Here is a 24,971-nt window from a genome sequence, read left to right as displayed (position 1 = left end):
AATTAGCAAATATTTTATCCTTTCAGTAAATCCTGTGCAGTGACGAGATGGCTCCCTGACCTGAAAAGACACTATATCAAATGCAAGCTTTATTATCATCGTTTCATTTTTAAGTTAAGTCTTGTTTTCTCAAATGTGCATGGTATATACCAATGAACAATCCTGACCCAAGTTTTACTCTGCCTGTTAATAGCTGGGAGAGTATACCTTTAAAATTGGTAAAAATCAGATACTAAACTTTACAAATCAACTACCTACCCTCTTCGCTCAGTTGGCTCCAGCCTTCTACTCATCCCTCATTCCTTGCACTCCACCATCAGTGGCCATGATTTCAGCCACTAACTCCAAAACTCTGGAACTCCCTGCCTCAATCCCGCTGCCTTATTGTTTGTTTTCAGATTGCATGTGAAGCCCTTCCTCTTTTATCAAGCCTTCGGTTACCTCCTGTCTCTCCATGCTCAGTGTCAAGTTCCACCAGTGTTAAGTGCTCCGAGACACTATTCCACCTGGAAGGCACTGTATAAATGCAAGTTGTTGTTCTTCACACCACAACAAATCCTGACAAAGGGTTTTAAGGGCTCTCTGCCCTGGAACAGAAGTGCTACTATTTTGTGAAACATTTATTTCTATCTGGGAATCAACCTGCATGTGGATTTAATTTTTCTTTTGTCCTGTGGTGAAGACAATATTGTTCCTAATGAGCATGTTGTCTCACAGCTTCTCTTTCCTAACAGCTTCCTCTTTATTCACATTTTGTCCTTCAGACATTAAACCATGTCTCTGTTCAGGATGTTCATGATTCCATGGCACTATTTGAAAAGAGAAGAGAGTTTCTCTTATGTCCTGGCCAACAATCCTCCAGATTTGTGTGACTTTGCTATGCACAAATACTGTATTCGTCTACAATAAATTCTGTGAAGCGTTTTGAGATGTCCTTCTCACATGAATGCCCAATATTAAATGTAACGTTTATTATTATTGTCTGCCCTCCTGCTCAAATGGTGGTGATGTAGGCTGGAGTACAGCTCCAGAAACACCAGCAGCTATTCAAGACCTTATATCATGGAACAGATGAACAAAATGTCTCAACACACTAGGAACTGAATGAATGCTATAAGCAACATAAAACCTCTAGGAGTGTGGGCAAGCTATCAAATCTTGGGGAAAAGATTGATCTTGTCCTCACTGCTATCCAACATCTTGTCACCATCCGATATTCCTTTGGCTTCTGTCTGCCCAGCCATAGTTTATTACCTTTCAGATCCCAACATATGCAAGAGACTCAATGGTCATTGGGATTACTGGATGGGGTCACTACAAAAAAGCAAAAAACCTGGCTCATTATCCCCCTCTTGAGCTCAATGGTGATTCATTGTAGCAGCATCAACTGTGCTCTGCGAAATCAATATTGGGCAAAGATAGAACTTAATCAGTGTGGTTAAACACCACACTGTGCAATGCATTTACTCACTGAGCCATCAAGGCAGCTCCAATGGCTCTCTAGAGTCTTCCTGGATAGCGGTTTCAATAATTTTCAGCCTGCATGCATTTTTAATGGTATCTAATCAATTCTAGTTGGTAAAAGCCTTATTTTTAAAAAAAATTATGAATCATGCCTCTCGTATCATTTTAGGAGTTGCTATTTACCTGGATGTAAGATGGTTTTCACAATGCAAGATCTAAGTGAGTAATAGGGTACCAGTCAGAACTGAATCTACTGTGGATCCTAAATATCATGGTACAGGTGAACAAGATGTCTCAGTACACTAGGAACTGAATGAATGTTGTAAGCAACATGAAACCTCCCTGTAAACATTCCCAGATAGTAACACTTTTTATTTCTCTCCAAAAGAGCTGTTCTCTCTACACCTGTTCTCGTGACTACATACAGTTGTATCACATAAGTTGGAAGTGTTGGCGAATGGGCTCAACAACCACATATGGAGTCCCATAGCGTAGTGGTTAGAGCACTTGCCTCGCAAGCAAGAGGAGCCGGGTTCGATTCCCAGATGGGGGTGAAACCTTAAGTTTCCTTCCTCCACACGCCTCTGTTTACCTAACAGTAAGTAGGAACCCAGTTGTTAGTCGATTGGTGGATTGCTTGAATTGATTCCTTGATTCCAGGACCACTGCTGTCCTGACAGAATGTCTGTCAGACATCAAGTCCTGGATGAGAGCTCACTCTCTTCAGTTGAACATCAACAAGACCGAGGCTCTCCTGATTGGCTCCCGTCAGCACCTCCTCACCTCAGGCCCTGACAGCATCACCATCCATGGTTGCACACTCCACCTTACAAAGCTCCACCAGTCTGGAACCTTGGCATCTTGTTTGACCCTCATTATCCTTTCTACCCCACATCTGCACCATCACCCACTCTGCCTTCCCCTGCCTCTGCAACATCACCCGGCTCCGCCACTGTCTCACACCGCCGGCTGCTGAAACCCTCATACATGCCTTCATTACATCGAGGCTCTACTATGCAAACTCATTGCTTGTCGGTCTCCCCAACTCCTCCTTCCATAGGCTGCAGATCATCCAGAACTCTGCAACCCGTGTCCTCTCCCACACTAGGCTCCGCGACCCTATCACCCCCATCGTCGCCCAACACCACTGGTTTCCTATCAAACACAGGATACAGTTCAAGATCCTGGTCCTCACCTTCAAAGCCCTCCATGGTCTTTCTCCCCTCTACCTCTGCGATCTCCTAAACCCGTACCATCCTGCTCGCTCCCTCAGCTCAGCGGGCTCCAGCCTGTTTCATGTCCCCCGCCTTGCTCGCCCAACTATTGGCAGGCGGGTCATCTGCCACTCTGCCCCCACCCTCTGGAACTCCATCCCGCAGTCCTTCCCCTCCCCACCCCTTCAGCTCCCACACCAAGTCAGGTGCCCATCCAGCACTGTGAAGTGCTGTGATATGAAAGACACTATATATAAATGTAAACATTTTTCATACAAATATTCTTCCATTTTCTTTTTGATGACTTGAGTCCATCAATTTTCCTATTTCTGAGAACAGGGTCTGTAATTGTCAGCTATGGTTCTGTCAACTTTCTTGAGTATGGGAACACTGCTTGCTTTATAGTCTGTTGGAACCTCACCAGTATGGATCGACTCCCTCATAATATCTGGTGGTGCTTCACAAATGTTCTGCCTCGTCTCCCTAAGTACCCTAGGGGACAATTCAAACATCTCATAAATATACTGCATATGATAGTATGAATATAAGATAGTAGGTCATAGATCTGAAAGGGAGTTTAAGAGGATTGACATTGCGCAGAGTGGTGAGAGCGTGGGACTCACTGTCAGAAGCCATAGCTGAAGCAGAAAGCATCAACATCAGTAAGAGGAAACTAATGCACACATGAGGGAGAAGAGAATAGAGGGATACAGGAGAGGTGAATAGGAGGTGTGTGGGTTCATGTGGAATATAAACACTGGCACAGACTAGTTGGGCCAAATGGTTTGTTTCAATGTAAATCTTAGGGATTTGTTGGATTTCAGCCTCTTGAGCCTATCCAGAACCTCAACCTCACTTATGTCAAAGTCCTTATGCCAAATGAAAACAAGAACAGAAGTCGTTGGGAACACTCAGCAGGTCAGGCAGGATCTATGGAGAAAGAAAAGTGAGTCAATGTTTCGAGTCCACGACCCTTCATCAGAACTGGGTTCTGACGAAGGGTCATGGACCTGAAATGTTGAATCACTTTCCTTTCTCCATAAATGCTGCCTGACCTGCTGAGTGTTCCCAGCGACTTCTGTTTTCAGATTTCCAGCATCTGCAGTATTTTGTGTTTTCCTAATGCCAAATGTTTGCTGAGTTTCTCTGCCTCAGATGCGAAAGTGCTTAGCACTACTCAAATGAATCAAAGCTCAAACTTGATAGTTCTACAGTCAACTGCATAGACTGAGGGGCAAAGTAGCATAACACTATAATACTGTGTAACACAGAGCTAAAGGAATTGCTGCCACATTCTCTGTGAGGTCTAATCTCTTGAGAACACCATGTGCTTGTTGTGTTCAGTGCAGATATCCTGCTGGAGATTTCAACTAGAACTTTGTTGATGCTGAGGTTTGTTCAAGACCCCGTGAATAATTTTTTTCTTTAAACTTCCATTAATTATTAACATTTGCTCAGCTCTCCAGGAGTGAGAGTAAAAGGTATCGAATTTTCATCCCTGAGATTTAAACTCTTGCCCGGATCCTCAGATTCAATCATATTACCCTAACAATCCTGAACATCACAGCCAGAACCAGGGATCAAACAATGGTGATGCGGCCTAGCACTTGGGGTGACGATCTCATGGAAGTACATTTATCTCACACTCATCATTTCCTATTATTATGAACTCACATCACTCCATTTGATCTCTCGCTTCAGTTTGCTTTATTGAAGGAATGTTTCACCACATTCCTTTAACTGAAAAGAAACATTATTTTCTATTCCAGTGGTCATTCTGTACCTCGGGGAACATAAGCTGCTAAACAGCAAGAACTTGGCAGAATTAAATCACGTCTTGCAGATATGTTTGATACGCCCCACAACTCTTTGAAAGTGTAGAAATACTGTCAACTTAGCTGCTGTGAGGAGAGGGAGACTGCTCGGCGTCGAGTATCCCTTTAGAGCTTAGCTTAAAGTTATCATTATAATTTGTTTGAGTTATTGCAGTGGGTGGGGGGGGAGGAGTGTGGGGTGGGAGTGCTGCATTGGCCTGATTCACACAAGCGTGTAAGTGTTAATACGGAAAGAGACTCTTTCAGTGTGGGTGTGTTCACCTTCACCGAAAGCACACTCCAACAGCACAGAAACACTCCAAAATGCACATCGCTGTTAATCAACACAGCATCATGTTTGTTTAAATTAGATGAACTCTCCTTTAAATTTTTATTAAAATTGCATTCCTTAATTGGCCTTGCTAATAAGAACAAGGCCTAATAAGAATTAGGGGCAGGAGTAGGCCATTCAGCCCCTCGAGCCTGCCCTGCCATTCGATAAGAGCATGGCTGATCTTCTGACCTAACTCTAATTACTGCCCTATCCCCATATCCCCTAATCCCTCTTTTTTTAAAAAAAAATCTATGAGTCTCAGCCTTGCAAATGTTCAAGGACTGAGCATCTACAGCCTTCTGGGGGAGTGAATTCCATAAATTCACTACCCTCTGAGTGAAGAAATGTTTCCTCAACTCTGTTCTAATAGACTGACCCTTAATTTTAAGACTGACCTCTGGATATTGCCACTCTACAAACCAATAAAAAAAAATTGGTGACTCATGATTTTGCTCAGTGGCTAAATCCATGTTGTGCTATGTTACCTTACAGATCAGAAAGCTCTCAGGTTCAAAATCTGGGCACTCCGGAGTTATTGGATCTCTGTTTGGGTGTCCTAGGATCCGATAATTGGCCTCAGCACCTCCAGGTTAGGGAAGGGGAAACGTTTCCAGTGTTTTCACGCCTGATCAATAATAATGATAATAATAATCCTTGCATTTGCGCCTTTCATGCCATGAGGTCAACCCTAAGCACTTGACAGCATTTACTGTAAGGTGGAGTGACTGTATTTGTGGGTGAACACGGTAGCCAATTTGCTCACAGCAACGTTCCACAAACAGCTATTAAGTGAATGACCAATTTTATTTGGGGTGGGGGGATTGTTGGCTACCACACCATATTATATAGACATTGGAAATTATTTCAGATCATCAGGTTGGTGCTGACATCAATTCCTACATTGTGTATCCACAGCACATAGGAAGTGGCATTGGCAGCAACCTTCTCTTTTTGAATAGTGCCACAGGATCTTTAACATCCACCTGAACAGGGAGATGATTCTGACGAAGGGTCATGGACCCGAAACGTTGACTCACTTTCCTTTCTCCATAGATTCTGCCTGACCTCCTGAGTGTACCAGCGACTTTTGTTTTTGTGTGAGGGAGATGGAGCTTTGGTTTAATGCCTCATCTGAAGAACAGTAAGTTCTGACATTGCAAAAAAAAAACACCCCCAGCATTTCGTTGGGAGTGTCAGTTTAGACTATGTGAGTTCAAGTGCTAACTTAGAGCTTGAACCCAAACCTCTGACACAGAGGCAAGAGTGCTACCATTCACTATTCGAACCCCTTCAGTTGGGTTTCTGTGCTGCCCATAGCACAGAAACCACCCTGGTCAAGGTCACCAATGACATCCTGACCATCTGTGACCAGGGCTCCCTCTGCCTCCTCGACCTATCGGCAGCATTCGATACGGTCGACCACGCTATCCTCCTCCACCGCTTGTCCTCCCACCTCAACCTTCAAGGCCCTGTCCTTGAGTGGTTTAGGTCGTACCTCTCCCACCGTCTTCACTTTGTCTCCACAAATGGTTTTTCTTCCGGCCCCCGCAGTGTCTTGTGTGGTGTCCCTCAGGGCTCTGTCCTCGGTCCCCTCCTCTTCACCCTCTATATGCTCCCCCTTGGTGACATCATCCGCAGACATGGGGTTAACTTCCACATGTATGCGGATGACACCCAACTCTACCTTTCCTCCTCTACCCTCAACTCCACGACCACTGATGTCCTGACAGCTGCCTGTCCGACATCGAGTCCTGGACGAGAGACAGTAAAACTGAGGCCCTCCTGATTGGTTCGCGTCAGCGCCTCCGCACCTCAGGCGCTGACAGCATCAGCATCCAAGGCTGCACTCTCCACCTCTCAAAGCCAGTCAGGAACCTCGGGGTTCTGTTCGACCCTGAGCTGTCCTTTCTTCCTCATATCCGCACCACAACTGGCACCGACTTCCATCATCTCCGGAATATCGCCAGACTACGGCACTACATCACCCCTCACGCTGCTGAAACTCTGGTCCACGCCTTTATCACCTCAAGGCTGGACTATGGGAACTCTCTCCTCGTCGGCCTTCCCGGCACCTCCCTCCACAAGCTGCAGGTCATTCAGAACTCTGCAGCTCGTGTACTGTCCCGCACCAGGCTTTGGGAAACATCACTCCCACCCTCGCTCGCCTCCACTGGCTCCCCATCCCCCAGAGGATCGAATTCAAGATCCTCTTCCTCACCTACAAGGCCATTCACGGCCTTGCTCCCTCCTACCTCTCCAACCTACTATCCCCCTACCTACCTGCCCGTACCCTCCGTTCCTCTCGCTCCGGTCTGCTCCACATCCCCCGCCCCATCCGTCCTACCATCGGTGGCCAGGCCTTTAGCCTCTCAGCCCCTAGGCTCTGGAACTCCATCCCCCAGTGCCTTCGCCGCCTCCTCCCTTTCCTCCTTCAAGGCCGGTCTCAAAACCTTTCTCTTTGACCGTGCCTTCAGCTCCCCTCTCGACTCTCTACCTCCTCCTCGCTCCCTCCCTTCCCTCCCCCTGACCATTTCCCCCCTGCTCGGGTCCTGACCCCACTGTACAGCGCCTTGGGATGTCCTCCCGACGTGAAAGGCGCTCAATAAATGGAATATTGTTGTTGTTGTACTGCTGGTCCAGGCTGACAATTCCTAGGAATACTTGTGGACAGCGTGCATTACAGAATTACCCTTACAGAAAGACACTCAACCAAGAGAACTTTTCCTAACCTTGGCACTCTCAAGAATGGATGAAGCGAATAGATTAAAATGGATTCTTCTACCATTTCATAGACAGTACAAGGTGTATTAGCAATATTCCTGACAAACAACTCACACATACAGTGGAGCCTAATTAAAACACAGCCATTGACATACATAAAACCTCCCCATATACACAGACGCATCTCACAATTTAATTTTTAAAAGTTGACTTCCAGTGCCATTTTCTGTGTGCTGCGAATGCACAACGTAGGAATTGATGTCAGCACCAACCTGACAATCTGAAATAATTTCCAATGTCTATATAATATTTGATATAGAACCTTCATGTCAAGGGAACAGTTCAAAGTCCTTCACGGGATTTACTGTAAATTGTAGTGACACTGCATCTAAAGGCAAAACCAGCAGCCAATTTTACACAGCAAAGAACCATGAAGCAAATCACCAATTTTTTTTATGAGGGATTGTTGACTAGGACACCGGCAGAAACTCCCTTCTCTTTTCAAATAGTGGTATTAGATCTTTAAAAGCCACTTGAACAGGCAAACAGGACCTCAACAACAACAACAACAACAACAAGATTCCATTTATAGAGCGCCTTTCACGTCAGGAGGACGTCCCAAGGCGCATTAGACCTCAGTTTAAGATCTCATCCTAAGGAGTCCTGTAGCTTAGTGATTAGAGCACTCGCCTCGTAGGCGAGAAGACCTGGATTTGATCCCTGGCAGGGCAGAACGTTGGGTAAGTTTCCTTACTCCACACACCTCTGTTTACGTAGCAGTAAGTAGGAACCTGGTTGTTCCACAATTGGGGGATCGCTTTTCCAAGTGTAATAATTCCTTCAAAATAAATTTTAAAAATAATTTGGTCACTCAATCTATGACTGTTTGTGGGACATTGCTGTGCGCAATTGACTGCCGCCTTTCGCCCACAAAATATACAGTCAATTCACTTTACAGTATATTCTCTGAAGCGCTTTGAGACGTCTCGAAGACATGATAAGGTGCTATGTGCAAGGATTATTATTATAATAATGACAGCACCTGTATAAACAAGACAAGAGTCTTGATACTGCTTCCCATGTAGATATTGTACTGCAACTGTGGCTAGCCTTTCAGACAGACATTTGTCACTCTCTTTCCATATCAAGGTCTTTCTGTTTACTTGAACCCAAGGAAACCACATGATTTTTTTTCAGCCTCCAACAAAAACAAGTGGCACAAAAGCTGTGTTAAACCACATGGGGGGGGGGGGGGGGGGGGGGGGGGGTGGTGAGGGAGGCAGGTGGGTGGGGGAGGCATGAAAAGCTCTGCACAGATGCTTAGGAAATAAACATTTTACAAGTAGCTCATGTCTTGTCTCTCATTTCTTTTTTTCTGCATAAACAGATGTAGTGTTTATGTGAAATGGTTACAGGTTTTATCGAGTAGTAATCAGGTACACGTGAAGAGTTCAGATGCGAGGAGACACTCACTCCTACCAGGATGTGGTGAAATGAACATAGTGCTTTACTGGTTTGAAGTTTCTCTCGCATTACTGTACAATAACAGATAGTCAAAAGGTTCAACGATCTTATCATACAACAAGCAATGCTTCTTTTTCTGAAAATAGCTTTAAAAATGTTTAACTTTGTGCATGTGTAATGGCTCAGGTTTAAAGAGCATTTTGTATTGTGTGGGGGCAATAATACACCATCAGATTACACATGCAACTCCCACATGACCAGGTCCCAATCTCATCGAGAGGCGCAGGTGAGGTCAGGAAAATCAGAGGTCAAGACGGGAAAGTCAAAGAGTCATTCAATCCAGATCAATGATCCTCACAGACAGCTCTGCCCTTTGGCTTGCAGGGTGAACGGGAGCTGAGTGGGAAGAGTCCCTGCTCCCAGTCTGCCCATCCAAGTTCTGCCAATGAGCCAGACTGGGAAATAAGTGAAAACTCAGCCTAATGCAGATCAGCAGTGCCCTTGAATATTGTGGATCTGCCTGGCTAAGAATTAGACTGAACTAAGGGAAGGAGAAAGTCGGCGGGGGTGGTGGGGGGGGGAGTTTGGAAGGCAAACAGCTAACAGAATAAAAGGGAGGACAGTGATGCTTTTTAAGAATTCATGATTTTATTAAATTATTGATGGCTATAGCAGGGAAAAGATTAAACAATTGGATAATGAGTTAATTGATCTTCACAGTTTAATACTAAGCAGCATTTTTCAGTGGTGGGGGCATTAAGATTAATATCGATGTCCCCAGCCGAGCCAAGATTCCCAAATTGCTGGAGTGCTATCCAAAGTCTCTGCTACAAAGTCCACTCGTGCAAATATTAACAAGGATAGGATGGGGCCAGACTGTGACGTATCACAATCTGACATGCACACACAGAAAGACCACTAAGATACTGGAGGACGACTGTCAGTGTACAAGTCATCAGACTCAGAACAGTGGGGAAGAGAAACTAAATGACAGTTCCTGAGCAGTAAGATGTCAGTAACTTTTCCGAGGAGCACTTTTCAGCCACACTGTTCATTTAATCAAGAATTGTAGAGATGAAAATTCCTTAGCTTTTAAAGGAATTCTTGTTTAGTAACATTTGTAAGCATATTTTTCAGTTTTTTTCCCCAAAAACAGCATTGAGCAAGAATGTCAACCGACTGCAGGCTTGTGCTAAGTCATGACCAGCACCATATAAAGAGGCCATTTCAGTATCAAGAGAGTGATCTTGAATCCGGCTTCACTTGTTTCAAATTGATATCTGCCACACTTGACCAACTTAGGTCTGTATCCTCTCTCCATTCATCTGTTGCGGACGATTGGGGCAGAAATAATGTCAGGGATGGAACTTTTTTTGCAGTTTTCTTCTTGCAGGAAATTAAAATGTTTACAACATTTCTCGCTATGTAAATATTTAACATTGCAACAAACATGCTGATTGAGGTTGACATTGGGGCAGAATTCTTTGGCTGTGATCAGCACTAGTGTGCTGAGTGTCCCTTGGCTTCAGGAGGCGGGTGGGGGCGGAAGAGCTGGGTTTCTGCTCCAGTAACTCCTGTTGAAAGTGCATGTACAGTCAGCGAGTAAGCACAAGATCAGGTTTGGCTTTACTGTTCTCCATTGTCTAATTGGAGGGAAACTTATGGAGGTACATTGGACGCTTAATGGGATAGAGAACGTAATTGCAAATGCAGAACATTACTTTCAGATACCCCAAGGCAGCAGGAAAGAGGTCACAAGTTCAGGCTTTATGGGGTAATTCTTTGGATAGAAACCAGGAAGATTTTTTTAAAAAAAACACAGGGTAGTTAACACTGGAACAGGTTTCAAGGAGGGTGGCTGAGGAAGGACACTGGATTTCTTTAAGAAATAGCTTGATGCTTGATGGGGGGAAAATTCTGGAAGATTATTTTGGAAGAGGTCAAATGTGCCAAATTGCTCTCTTCATCTCTTGCGATGGTGAGAATGATTATGAAGCAATCAGAACTGAAAAAAATCTTATCAATCAGCTCCAAAGTTACTCAGGATCGTGCACTAGTCCAATGATCTGACACTAATGCTTCACCACTATTGTACACAGTGTGGTGAGAATGTGTGCAGGTTTATTTTGTGGAGGGGGCTGGGATTTCATGGGGGCGAAGGATAATTTCACTATCCAGCATCATGATAAATTACTCCTGTAAAATAACTAGAGAATGTGCATTGACCAGCAGAAAGATGTGATACATATCGCCCTGGGTGAGGCAAATAGATAGCTCATGAAGACAGAATCACAAAGTGACTTATAGGCAGATGTTTGCAATACCTCACAGCTGCTTGCAGCAAATCCTCTTATTTTGTCTACAGCTTGGAAACGTATTCTCCTGCATCACAATGAGTGTTCTTTTAGAGCTAAATCGCTGAACATTTACCATCACACGATATTTAGTGCTGCCGTCGCAAAAATTAGAAAAATGGCCATTTCTCTCACCTCCTCCACTGGATCGCTGATAAGCAGTGATGCAAATTCTGTGCTGCATCATCATTATCCAAATATCAGGCTTTTAAGGTTATGCACTGCCCTCAGAACCTCCACGCCAGCACATTGCACCACTTCTCTTTCCCCTCTCCGTGTCCCACCCTGCCTCCTCCCCCTCCATGGCCTTGCCCCTTCCTACCTGCTAACCCTTTATCAACCTGTCCGCTCCCTCTGCTGGGCAAGCTCCAGCCTGCTCCATATCCCCAGCCCACCACACCATCAGCAGCCAGGCCTTCAGCCTCTCCACCCCCACCCTCTGAACTCCATTCCACAATCCCTTTGCCTCACTCCCTCCCTTGCCTCCTTCAAGGCACACCTCAAGACCCTCCTCTTCGACCGTGCCTTCGGCCACTCTCCTACCCTCTCTGCCCTCCACACTCCCTGATCCCAAACCCCACCCCGCTCAGGTCCTAATCCCTGACAGTTCAACGCCTTGGGACATCCTCCCAACGTGAAAGACGCTTTACAAATGTATTATACGATTTATAAAGATGAGACATATGCAAATGTTACTTTACTACCATTCCAATGTCATTTTCATTCTCCATGCCAAACAAAGGGGAGGGGGCAGGAGGGAGGCAGAGGCCCAGTCAAAATGGCAAGTCTTAACGTAGGATTTGAATCCTCGATTAGACTGTGAAAATATATCTACACTGTTGAAATTGAACTATTCAAATTGGAGTTAAAGGTGCAGGGACTGTGAATCAGGTAAAAAGCACATCGATTCCATTCTGCTTCCAGATATCACCCAGTGAGATTGGTGTGAAGGTCTGCAATGTGTAGTGATTTGAACTGTAGCCAATTCTAAAAGACCGTCCAAATTGAAAAACTTAAACTTTCCTTGGTTTCCCTAAGCTTTTGATATTAAATCTCTTGCAATGTGCATCTGCAGACCCTTCTGGCCAGGGGAGGTCACTCGGGGGAAGACTCCAGCAGAGTGAGAGGTTATGCCACCTTGGCACGTACCTGGCACTCTGCCTGATTTTCTGCCGGCCTACAGTTTAAACCTGAAACATCAAAATTCACCCTTTTATATGTGTAAAGAAGTAACAACTGCACAGTTCCTAGCTTGCTTGCACTACAAATGAAAGTTACAGGAATGCATTATCATACAATAGTCCAGGCCTGTAACTAATCCCCAGAACATATTTAAAACATGAACAGATTCACTGCAGAATAATTAAAAGATTGGGCAATTAGATTCCTGCTGGGTCTGAATCAGGATTCCCATTGGCCAAACATTTGATAAAACTCCATAACAGAAACAGAGCTGCATTCAAGACTAATCGGCTAGATCAGATCTGCTGCTGAGAAGTCACGCGAAGCAGTCAAAAACTCAAAGCAAGTGGAACAAAACAGCATTAAAAAACTGCATAAACAAGAAGGGCACACTCCATGATATGGAGATTCTTTACAGCGCACCCCCCACATCCCCCTCCCCTCTTGCAAGAGGGCAGGGGGATGTGGGACGAGAGGGAGATGAGGAAGTGGTTGGGGATGAACTTGTCCATGTAGGAGAGCCTCCTCCACCATCTCTCCTCCCTCATCTACCTTAGTGGGACCACACTCACATGGTTTGAGTCCTACTTAACCAACCACCTCCATTCCATCTCAGCAAATGGTTTCTCCTCCCGCCCCTGCCAGTCACCTGCAGGGTACCCCAGGGCTCCATCCTTGGGCCTCTTCTTTTCCTTATCTATATGCTCCCTCTGGGCAATGTCATCTGCAAACATGAGGTAAACTTCCACATGTATGCGGATGACACACAAATCTACTTTGCCTCCTCCAGTACCAACTCCAAGTCCACTGATGTTCTGTCAGCTTGTCTGGCAGACATTAGAGCCTGGTTGAGTGCAAACTTCCTGCAGCTGAATATGGACAGGACGGAAGCCATACTCCTTGGCTCCCATCAATATCGTCATTCCTGCGGATCTAAACTCCGCAATCTTCCTGGGCTCTCCTTCAGACTTACCGAACCAGTGTGCAATCTAGGCATCTGGTTCGACCTCCAGCTGTCCTTCCTCCCCCACATCCAGTCCCTGACCAGAACCGCCTTCCTCCACCTCATTGTCCGCCTCCAATCATACCTTACTCTAAATGCAGCCGAAACCCTTGTTCATGCGTTTATCACCTCCCGCCTGGATTACTCCAATGCACTTCTCACCCATCTCCCTAACTTCACCATTCACAAGATCCAGCTCATTCAAAACTCTGCTGCCTGCAAACTGACCCGGATCAAACTCCGTACCCACATCTCTCCAGTTCTGGCCAGGCTCCACTGGTTCCCCATCACTGAACGGATCGACTTCAAGATCCTCACACCTAGATCCAAATCCATTCACTCCCTGCACCACCCTACCTCTCCGACCTCCTCACCCCCCAATCCATCACCCGGTGCCGCCGCTCGACTGGCACCAGCCTCTTGTTCGTCCCTCGCACTCTCCGCCCCACCATCGGAAGTCGCGCTTTCAGCCACTACACCCCAAATTCTGAAACACTCGCCCTCAATCCCTCCGCTTTGCCCCCGCTCTCTCCTCTTTCAAGTCCTGCCTGTTCGACCGTGCTTACAGCCATCTTCCCCTCCAACCAGCTCGGAGTGAGTCTCCGCCACTGTTAAGCGCTCTGAGACGCTACCCTGTATGGAGGGTGTTATATAAGTGCAAGTTGTATGAGGGCAATAATGACCTAAAACATCTCTTATTTTGGTTTCGCTCAACAGAATATTTTTTATATTCACTTTCACTTCATACAGCACCAAACTGAACCCTGGTGTGTTAATACCTGCAATAATCTTGTTCATTATTACCCAACTCTCAGCATGTTCCTGACATTAATTTTGTACTGTTGATTACTTGAGAACTGCAACAATATTTTCCATTCATAGCCAGAAATAACGATGTAAGCTCTCCATTTTCTTCTAAGTGTACAACAGATACGCTAGACATGCCCTATCTTTTTTACTCTTATACAGAGCACTGGTCAATGTGGAGTGACTAGCGTCCAACAGAACAGGCAGATGGGACGTCGCTTTAACATTGTATGTGTAGAACATCACCTCCAGTAAGACAGCATTCTCTCAGTACTGCAATGGAGCCTCAGCCTAGTTTATAAAATGTCATTCTCGTGTGGGGCCTGAGCTCACAATCTTGCGACCTGGAGATTAGATATAATAATAATAATCCTTGCATTTGATATAGCGCTTTTCACATCGGGAGGACGTCCCAAAGCGCTTCACAGAACACACTGTAAAGTGAATTGACTGTATATTTGTGGGCGAACGCGGCAGCCAATTGCGCACAGCAATGTCCCACAAACAGTCGTAGATTGAAAATGACCAATTTATTATTGTTTTGGGTTTTGGAGGGATTATTATTAGGCATGTGGAGTAAGGAAACTTGCCCAAGGTTTCGTCCTTCCTGGAATTGAACTCAGGTCTCTCGCTTGCAAAGCGAGCGCTCAAACCACTGAGCAACAGGACTCCACGATCTTTGCCAACTGAGACAACTCAATGATTACTTCTCACTCTGAAAACTACAATTGGTATTTGCTTTATTTTACTGTTGGGCAACTTTTATTCTTTAAAACTGAATGTGTTAGAAGCACAATTTGTGCGAGTTCCACCTCATGTTTTATGAGAGCAGGAAAGGAATCTCTTGCCAATGACATTTTCATTTAGGACTAATTCCTGCTTACATCGATCAGTCTGCAGAATAAAAATGATTCAAGTAAGTGGGCATTGCCTGCATGTTTACATTTGATTTGAATGTCTCCGTATGGTTACAAGGCTCACAATCTTATATGCAGGTATATCTTTATAGAGTATGTGTGTATATAAAAACAATTTACACTGATAGCACTTTTCACATAGGAGAATGTCTCAAAGCACATTAAAAAGTCAGAATGAGAGCCTAAGTTGGAAAGGAAGATGTCTGAAGGCACCGTTGAAGTAGCTTTTTTTAAGAAGGGTTCTGAAAGCAGAAAAGGAGGGGCTACCCAGAGGGATATTGGAAGCGAGTTCCAGAGAGTGTGGGTAAAGTAGCTGAAAGCTCTCCTAGTAATGGTGGAATACAGCAGGCGAAAGACACAAAGGAAGCCAGAGATAGCAGAGAGAAGGGGACAGGCGTGGGGAGTAAGATTATAAGAGATAAATTACAGAGATAGAGTGGACCAAGGACATGAAGCTATTTAATAATAATAATACTTGCATTTAATATAGCATTTTTTATGTGGGGAGGATATCCCAAAGTGCTTCACAAGATACATTGTAAGGTGTAGTGACTGTATTTTGTGGGCAAGTAACATCACACACTTAACGTTACACAGTATCATCAAAACTGCCTCTGATCCACAGCTTTGTCTAATAAAAGGACATGGTAAAACAAGATATTCTGACAACTGTGCACAATAACCTACAGTAAACGGTTCAATCTGCTTTGTCTCAAAACTAAACCTGATGGGGTAGAAAAATACAGCATCTAAATTTACAAGCTTTTGTCATCTGAATTCTACTGTCATTGCTGCACTTTGACCAAAAGTATAAATGTTTCAGCCTGGAAGTCAAAATCAGCCTGAAATATTTAACAAACACACAAATATATCTTGGAAACCTTTGAATTCATATTTGAGAGCACACAAAACATTTTACGTGGAATTGGATCTTTAACAGATGTCAGTCAGGATGTTTTTGTTTTCAACAGTGATAGTGATCTCTAAATAAAGGTTAGTGGGCAACCCGCTTGACACCAGCCCATGAAAAAAAAATATAGCTACCAGACACCATTTGCACAGAATTATTTTTGTTCCAGCAGAACAGGCTCTTTGTGTGAACTCGGTGGTATGGAGAAAATCACATACGGAACAAACAAATGTTCCCCAGGCAACCATCTGAACCAGGTGTTGCATTGCCATCACCTGCAGTAAGTAGGACAACTTTAATTAAACCCATAAAATCCAACGTCATGTCTGGACTCATAAAAACTAGTGCCCAGACCTACAAACACTGGATGTCCCTATGCAGTGGACCAAAATATTGATGTTGGTATGTAAGTGAACCAGAATCCATATTAATCAACCATTTGCGTTCACATCCAGCACTTATCATCGTGGAACAACACAAGATTTATCCTCTACCACAAAGTGAGCCACCTCACCTACACTTCAGTACTGTTGTCAACAGTAATTTTAGCAGCATGCTGTGAGGAAAATAGGCACGAAAACCACCAAATATCTCTTTTCTCTCCATCTTCCAAGGCAGCAATGGAAGAAACACCAGATTTGAAGTTGGAACTGCTACTTTTATCAATCATCCAGAAGCTTAACACATTGACTGCAATTAATTGGCCGACACCAGCTTCCCATCCCTCCTGCCCTCCACTCCTCTTGATTCCAATCCCTAGCTTGGATGCAAACCCTAAGCTGTCCAGTGCCTTGGATGTTTTTCCGATGTGAAAACTGCTCTATAAATGTTGTTGCCCAGGATTAAACACATGTCTTAAGTTTTGTACTAATTCCTAAGTACCAAAGTCACAAGTGAGAAGTTAGCTGAAAATAAAACCTTACCAGATTGCCTTGGACCATAAACAGACCCAGTTTATCAATCACAGTACAAATGTCTCTTACAATTCCATAATTCACAGTTTTAACCTTGTGCCTTTTCCTCTTTCGCTCATAAGAACATAAGAATTAGGAGCAGGAGTAGGCCATTCGGCCCCTCTATCTTGCCCCGCCATTCAATAAGATCATGGCTGATCTAATCTAACTCCATCTATCCGCCTTATTCCCATTTCCCTTAGTATAATGATAATCCTTGCATTTGATATAGTGTTTTTTTCACGTCTTCTAGATGTCTTAAAGCACTTCACAGAATATGCTGCAAAGTGAATTGACTGTATTTGTGAACGAAATGCGGCAGCCAATTAATCCCTTTATCCACAAGATCTCTCCAACATTTATAACACAAAGGATACACTCTTCACTTGGGGTTGTCAGAATGACAGTATATTTATAAACTATACATATAACTGCAATAAATGGCTTGTATTTTTTAAACAAACTACACTTGGGTGACCCACGGAGGTTTTCATTTTTGGCTTTCTGATAGCCACCCTACCTGTCAATGCTTGGGAGATGGCCGAACTGGGAACAGTGGCTGCATCCTGAGGAACAGTGCCAGTGTCCGGCTCCGGAGTGCTTAAGGTTGGTGAGATCGGTGGAGGATTTTGTGGAATACGGGGTTTCCTCTGTAATAATAATAATAAACATAAACAACCAAATGATGCCACTTTCAATCCCTTTCAATTACTTTTGCCTGGAATTACTACGTTGGCAAAGGCTTCACCTCCATGAATGGAATCTATTTTAGACACAATAAATTAGAGAGACATGTTGGCAGCTGCTGAGATGTGTAAAGTACTTACATCTTCCCCTTAAAAACATAATCTTAGGATTAACAATGCTCATAGCTCTGAAGGACCCATTAGCCTATCTGTATTGATTACGGAGGGTACATTATGGAGACCCAGAGGATACAATTTATATTCAACAAGTAAGGCTGGCCAGAAAACAGAAACCTCAGGGGTCAAAGTCCCACGTGGATTCCTGGAGCTACTACTTACGGATTATAAATCATATCCTATGGTCCTTCGTTTTGTCTGTTTAGAGTGTAAAAAATAATTTGGTAAAGTATTAGGAAATTAGGTTAAAAGTGATAGATTTAAGGGTGAGCTGTAGAGTGCCAATCTTAATGACTCCATGTTCTGTGAGTTTATGGCGTACTGAACTTGGAACACTTTCTCATGACAGTTGTGTTGCAGTCTGCTGCCAAAAGCAGCTCTGTGGCCAACTGGCAAATAGAAGCCCGATGATGCTTGTGTTCCCTGATTCACATGAAAACAACCCTACGCAGAGGTCACACACACCACCAGGAGACCGTTTAAACCCAAGTCTCCAACAGCACTATAAATGCAACGTGGTTTGTCACTGACGGTGGAGGTTGTCACATGCTTTGGCTCCTGTGGGCTGCAGGAACTCAGGAAGTGGACTGCAGTGCACATTGCCACCCCCACCCCATACACACGTCAATAAAATAGATTTGTTGTTGCCAGCCTCAGTGAACCTTCTCCAGGCAATAGCAAAGGTGTCCATTTCCAGAAATAGTCCATTCATTTGACTATTAAAACAGTATTTTCTACAACAGAAGCTGCCTGTGCTGTTTCCAAGGCACTTTCAGCAAAATGAATGCAGCAATGGAGGGTTTAGTATGTTTGTACTCAATCTCCCCTGGAAATCATTCCAGGGATTAATATGTGATGTAATGTCACCTCCATGAAATATATAGAATACGTAATGGGATACGAGTCCAGCATGACTTCAATCATAATAGGGTACATCACTTCAAACAGTTTCACAAAGAGTTGTCTAATGACTATGCTCCTGAGGAAGAGGAGGTAAGCAGAGTCTCTTTGGGGTTGAACTGGCTCCAATGTAATGTTTGGCAAAGGACTACTAGAATTGAGTCAACCCTCTGTGATGGTCTTGGCTGCCCAGTTCCTGAGCCAGGCGGAGCGATAGTACTCCAAGATGGTAATGATAGACCAGACAGCCTGGCTCATTGAATTTGGAAGGGCAGACCAATCACTGGGGGTAAGGATTCTACCCACTCAGCCACTGTTAACCCTTCACGTCAAAGCTCTTTCAAGTAGGGTGGTCCTAGCTTGACAAACAGTGGGAAACTTGGCAGTGTTTTATAATAGTGAGTTGCACTGTTTTAGCTGAATAAACTCCAGTAGCAATCCAATACACTCGAACCCAAGTGTTGGTACTTAGCAATCTGAGTCTATACTCTCTGTGATTAGGCAAACTTGGTGCATCCCTCTGGGGAGAGAGTAATACTTCATACCAAACAAACAGAAACCATTACAATTGTGGAACTCTTAATACATTGGTTTGCATACTCTTAAACATGGTGACGGACTTCCATGAGTGTTGGACACCCACTTCCAAAATAGTCAGCAATGTAACTTTAGTCCTAAATTGTTCTGTGTATAGCTTGCTACAGTCACTGCATTTTACAGTAAATCCTCTGAAGTATTTTGAGACGTTCTCCTGATGTGAAATAACATTTTTTTACATTGATATAGCTCCTTTCATTTTGGGAGGACATCCCAAAGCATTTCACAGAACAAAAAAAATGTTTGAATGAAAGGTGCTGTATCAATTGTATGATTTCTTTAAATAGAAAACTCCAATGAATTAAAGTAGGGATGTGTAAAATAGATCTGAATTAATTGACTACTACTTCTACTCTACTCCCAATTTAGAACTGAATGCAAACCACCAAACCCGTCACATACCCTGAAGTGCATTTGCCAAGAATCATCTCAGCTGAGTTTCCACACTTTCCACACAAAAGTTTCACACTTCTATTGAGTTTCCCCCACAGACTAGATGTTCCACAGTTACATAATGGTCTCCAGAAACAATGGCAAAGGGTTCAACTGATGCAAAGAAGTCAGCGTGGGAATAAAAGAGCAAAAAGAATGAGGGAGAACAGCTGGAAAATAATGATTATTTAATTTCAAACCAAGACTAAGTCATTTTTACTTAAGGTTGCATACCACATACTTAATAAACATTGAAAAGCTATTTCCACAAATGTTGCATTAACTGTGCTCTGGATCTGTGCAGAACTATTTTTGGGGCCTACAGCTTTTAAACATGCTCAGGTGAAAATATTCCCTGGATAACAGAGTCCAGTACAGTTCCTGCCTCTTTGCACATCCCTAGTTTAAAGGAATGTTTCCAACATAATGAATGATATAAAAAATTACAGTAACTGCTGCAACAGACTTCTCCACTTCACCATAGTAATCTTTGATTAGATTAGGGAAAGCAGAGTGCTATATTGTAAAGGAGCTGCAGTCTATTGTGCTCAATTTTATATTTCTCCAGTTGAATGTCAACAAGACCGAGGCCCTCCTGCTTGGCTCCAGTCAGCACCTCCATACCACGGGAGCTGAGAGCATCTCCCTCCATGGATGCACTCTACATCTTTCGGAGCCAATATAGAATCTTGGCGTCCTGTTCGACCCTCAACAGTCCTTCATACCCCACATCCATGCCTTTCCCCACCTCCGCAACATCGCCCGGCTCCGCCATTGTCTCACACCACAGGCCTCCAAGACCCTCATACACGCATTCACAATATCCAGGCTCGACTTCGCAAACTCCCTGCTTGTCGGCCTCCCTCCAAAGGTTGCAGATAACCCAGAACTCTATCACCCCCATCCTCGCCCGACTCCACTGGCTTCCCTTCACACAGAGGATACAGTTCAAGTTCCGGGTCCTCACTTTCAAAGCCCTCCATGTACTTCCTCCACGCTACCTCTGCGACTTCCTAACTCCCTACCATCCTACCCATTACCTCTGCTCAGCAGGCTCCGGCCTGCTTCACGTCCCCCCATTGGTAGGGCTTGCCTTCAGCCACTCTGCCCCCACCGTCTGAAACTCCATCCTGCAGTCCCTCCACCTCGGCCCCTCCTTTGCCTCCTTCAAGACCTATCTCAAGACCCTCATCTTCAACCGTGCCTTCAGTCACCCTCCTTCCCCCCCCTGCCCTCCACCCTCCCGTATCCCCAGCTCGGGTCCGAAACACTGATTATCCCGTGCTTTCGGACGTCCCCCCAACGTGAATGGTGCTATACAAATGTAATTTTGTTGTTGTTCTCCATCTTATATTGTAGTGCTGTTAAGTCAGTTTGCTTCTGGGGAGAAAAACCTGAACATTTAAAGACTACTAACAGAAAAAAATATATATTTAGACTTTTTAAAAATTCCGATGCATTTTTTCTCATCAATAATATTGCAGATTTAATTTGACAGATTCATCCAGCAGTGTTTTTTTGTTGGTGCATGAATTTCATTTGTAACTTAAACAAAAAAGTCATTCAAAATCATCTTCAAAAAGGAAAAAGGATGAATTCTCTTCAGTTGAAAGCAATCCTAGCCTAGATCTCATTAGAGGCCGTGTAAATATATAATCGCCAACCATATTAAGTCTTTTAAACCAAAGGGAAAGGGTCTTTTTTTTGTTGCCAATCTATGAATGAAATGCATAATAAAACTAGAGCCAGGTTGATAAAATACGTTGTAGAAAGATACGACTGCACACAAAATAAATAAATAAATTGGAATAACCTCAGCTTAGTGTCATTCTCAGAGCTTTTTTCTGCTGCAGAAACACGGTGAGCCATTGGAGGGGTTAAAGCCGACAATCTATGAAAATTAAAATGCTCTGTTTCCTTAGTAACAAGTATGAGAGAGATCATTAATATGCACACACAGGAAAAAATGTTATTGCCATGTTTAGCATAGTCAGTACTAAGCCTAACAATCATGGTAAAGCCTTGAGCCCTTCCACTGTCATTACTGATATTTTAGTCTGTGTCACTCAGTCACTAGATTCTGCTATGAGTTCATAGACAGTGCAGTTATTATTTCACCTTATATTACATATTCAGCTTTTGAATCTCTCAGTATTTCGAAGGGGGCAGGATTGTGTGAACAAATATTACACATAAGAATGTCTATTTAAATTTCAAATAAATAATAATGATAGTAGTATCTAATGAATACTGAGAACATTATCCTTGTCCTGAGCTACTGATGTCGTTTGGTCAGGAACAAAAAGAAAATCAATGGATCATAATTCAACAACGTCCTCACCGCAGCTTTCGAATAAACTGAGTTACCCCACAGAACGCACACGTAATCCCCTGAGCAATCCATGTTAATCACAGCATGAGTTGTGATTTTACAGCACCACGAAAGCAAGACGCAAAGTGCAACAAATGTAAAACACTTGGACGCAGGTTTAAAAGGAGGGAAGTGTTATAAATCTCCGCTTTGGTCATTCATTCTGGATTTCTTAAAAAGCAATATGGAACTCGTAATCTAAAGTCACAGATAATTTGGGAACATGTCTGAGTGACTTTGTCTATTCAGGCATTCGCACATGCACAGTGAATGGTGAAATGTTAACCAAGTTTCCTTACTCCACACACCTGTTTACCTAGCAGTATGTAGGAACCCAGTTGCTAATCGATTGGCGGATCACTTTTAGGGGGTAATAATCTCTTTAATAAGAAAATTTTGGTCACTCAATCAACGATTGTTTGTGGGACACTGTTCTGCGCAATTGGCTGCCACAATTTGCCCACAAAATATACAGTCAATTCACTTGACAATATATTCTGTGAAGCGCTTTGAGACTTCTTGAAGACTATATCACATACAAGGATTATTATTATATATATTTTATCGCATCAATACTATTAACAGCACAAAGCTGCCGCCTTTCTGAAACGCACCGATTTTTACCTTGCTTCCAGGCTTTGGTCCTCTCTTTTTCGGTATCTTCAGTGGAAGGATGGATTTGGACGGAGCAACTGAGGTGCTCTGGGCAGCCAGTTTATAAGCTGATTGAAGGAGTTCCTGTCTTCGTTTTCTTCCTGGTTTCCTTCCCCTTCGCCCCGGCATGTGCTCTGAAGCTACTTTCATTGCAGATTGCATTTTGTTCTTTTCAGTTTGTGGTGGTGAGGGAATACTCTTCGTGATGGTAACTAAAAGAAGCGGTGACCAAAAAGAAGAAGGATTGAAATGAGAGGGAATAAAACAATCCAAAATTTACTGCACGAATTGACAAGTTTTTAGTTATGCATGTTAGATTCTTATTTTTAAATTTTCTCTCTTTTACACTTGTGTCAGCGTCTCCCTATGTTAAAGAAATTACTTCTGTCAATTTCTAAAATAATTGTCAGTCCTTCACTGCTTCATAATGAAGCTACCTGCACCTATCAACAATCATATTTATCCAAATTATGCACAGTAATAAAATCTGCTTGGATTACCACATTACCTTGCTAAAACACTACTTTTTAAAAACATGAAATACAACTAGACAAACCATTAGATCCTTCTTATTACCTGGTTAGCTGGACAACAACATCAAACCTCAGAGTAGCCAGTCAGGAACATATTTATTATACATGCACAATAAACTGAAAAAAATCTTTGCAATCCTTCTCCTTGTAAACTAAGACTCTAACAGCCCAGCGTTCCAGCTGCAAACATCTCATTAAACTAATGCATTCAGGGCAGAGCAGAAACTCAATTTGCCATGGCTACAACAGTGAATTTCCATTACGATGACAGCTTAAACCACATCATGTCCGGAAACCAACCAACCCTGTGCTTTCAGAAAAAAAACACACACATTACATGCACAAAATGAAGCCTGCGTGCAGTATCCCTTTCCTTCCTCTCAGACAGCTCAATGAGGAAATATACTGTCAAAAGAGAAACCCAAGATGTTCACGAAAAATTTTTTTTTTCTCAAAAACCACACGATTCCTAAAAATTAAATCAAACAGATCGCTATGTATTACTGGTGCTAATCGTGATTACATTGTAATCCTCTTTCTTCTTATGCCTGAAGCAGCAATATAATAGAATCCCGAAATGTTGCCTTTTTTTTGTTCTGACATTATTTGCTGAAGAACCCTGCACGGTACTTGAAACACAATGGTTCTCGGTCAGGCATTTTTCTAGTGTTACTCTTACAGGCTACCATATTTGGACCTCCTCCATTGTTTCCATGGAAACGGCACTGAAAATGTCAAGTCAGCACTCCACCGTCTGTCACTAACATAACTTACCCTCCATTCACATATGGGGACTGAGTGTGTGGCAACATATCTCTATGTATTTACATAGTAGCGGGCAGCACTACCGGCTAAATACGCATCGAAATTCCTTGACGTTACTGGTAAAGTGTCAACAGCTAACAAAATATTGACTTCAGAAGAACCAAAGAGACTACAATCAACTCCATGAGGTAGATGTTCAGAATGGCACGAGAAACAATCAATACTAACTTAATATTAACCTTGTGAACTTCAGCAGTGACATCTGTAAAGCTATAAATAGCACACTGTATACTCATCCAGTCTCACTGGTTTACATTCAGATCTGGAGAACAAGGCTGGGGTTTAATTGAGGGATTCAGAGGATACCCTAATCCATGAGAGCAAAGTTTGAGCAGTACATCATCTAAACACTTCCCTTGAGTTTTATCCTTCAAATAACTACTGCCTTTAACTCTTACTCAAGACTCAGTTGACCGTAAGGCGATTGCTAAAACTAGCAATTTATTTATCACATCATTATAAGAGTTTTAAAGTTGTAATGAAATATTGCCAAGGACATTTCTCTATTATAAAAAAAGCCTGGTATTTTTAGTGATAACCTATAATGCATTTCACCCGCAAAATACAGTCAATTCACTTTACAGTATATCCTGTGAAGTGGTTTGAGACGTCTCAAAGATGTGATAGGATGCTATATCAATTGCAAGGACTCTTATTAA

General features: G+C 43.3%; 1 protein-coding gene across 2 annotated transcripts in view; it reads right to left on the bottom strand.

The window, feature by feature from the left end:
• Positions 1–24,971, bottom strand: part of LOC103189818 (polycomb protein SCMH1-like) — a 57,359-nt gene that overhangs the window by 17,072 nt on the left and 15,316 nt on the right. The window contains exons 1-3 of one of the 2 annotated variants that reach the window (XM_007910342.2): positions 23,531–23,789; positions 22,925–23,166; positions 17,658–17,787 (exon numbers count right to left, since the gene is read on the bottom strand). In XM_007910342.2, the coding sequence (XP_007908533.1) occupies positions 17,658–17,787; positions 22,925–23,116 (322 nt within the window). In that variant the 5' untranslated portion in view covers positions 23,117–23,166; positions 23,531–23,789. Of the gene's footprint in view, positions 1–17,657; positions 17,788–22,924; positions 23,167–23,530; positions 23,790–24,971 lie in introns of those variants that run through there. The other variant, XM_007910341.2, reaches the window with a different exon arrangement.

The sequence above is a fragment of the Callorhinchus milii genome, unplaced genomic scaffold (genome assembly GCF_018977255.1).
Source record: "Callorhinchus milii isolate IMCB2004 unplaced genomic scaffold, IMCB_Cmil_1.0 Scaffold3, whole genome shotgun sequence".
Classification (NCBI taxonomy): Eukaryota; Metazoa; Chordata; class Chondrichthyes; order Chimaeriformes; family Callorhinchidae; genus Callorhinchus; species Callorhinchus milii.
The sequence above is the reverse complement of the archived record's forward strand: the minus strand, read 5'-3'. Positions and strand labels throughout refer to the sequence as shown.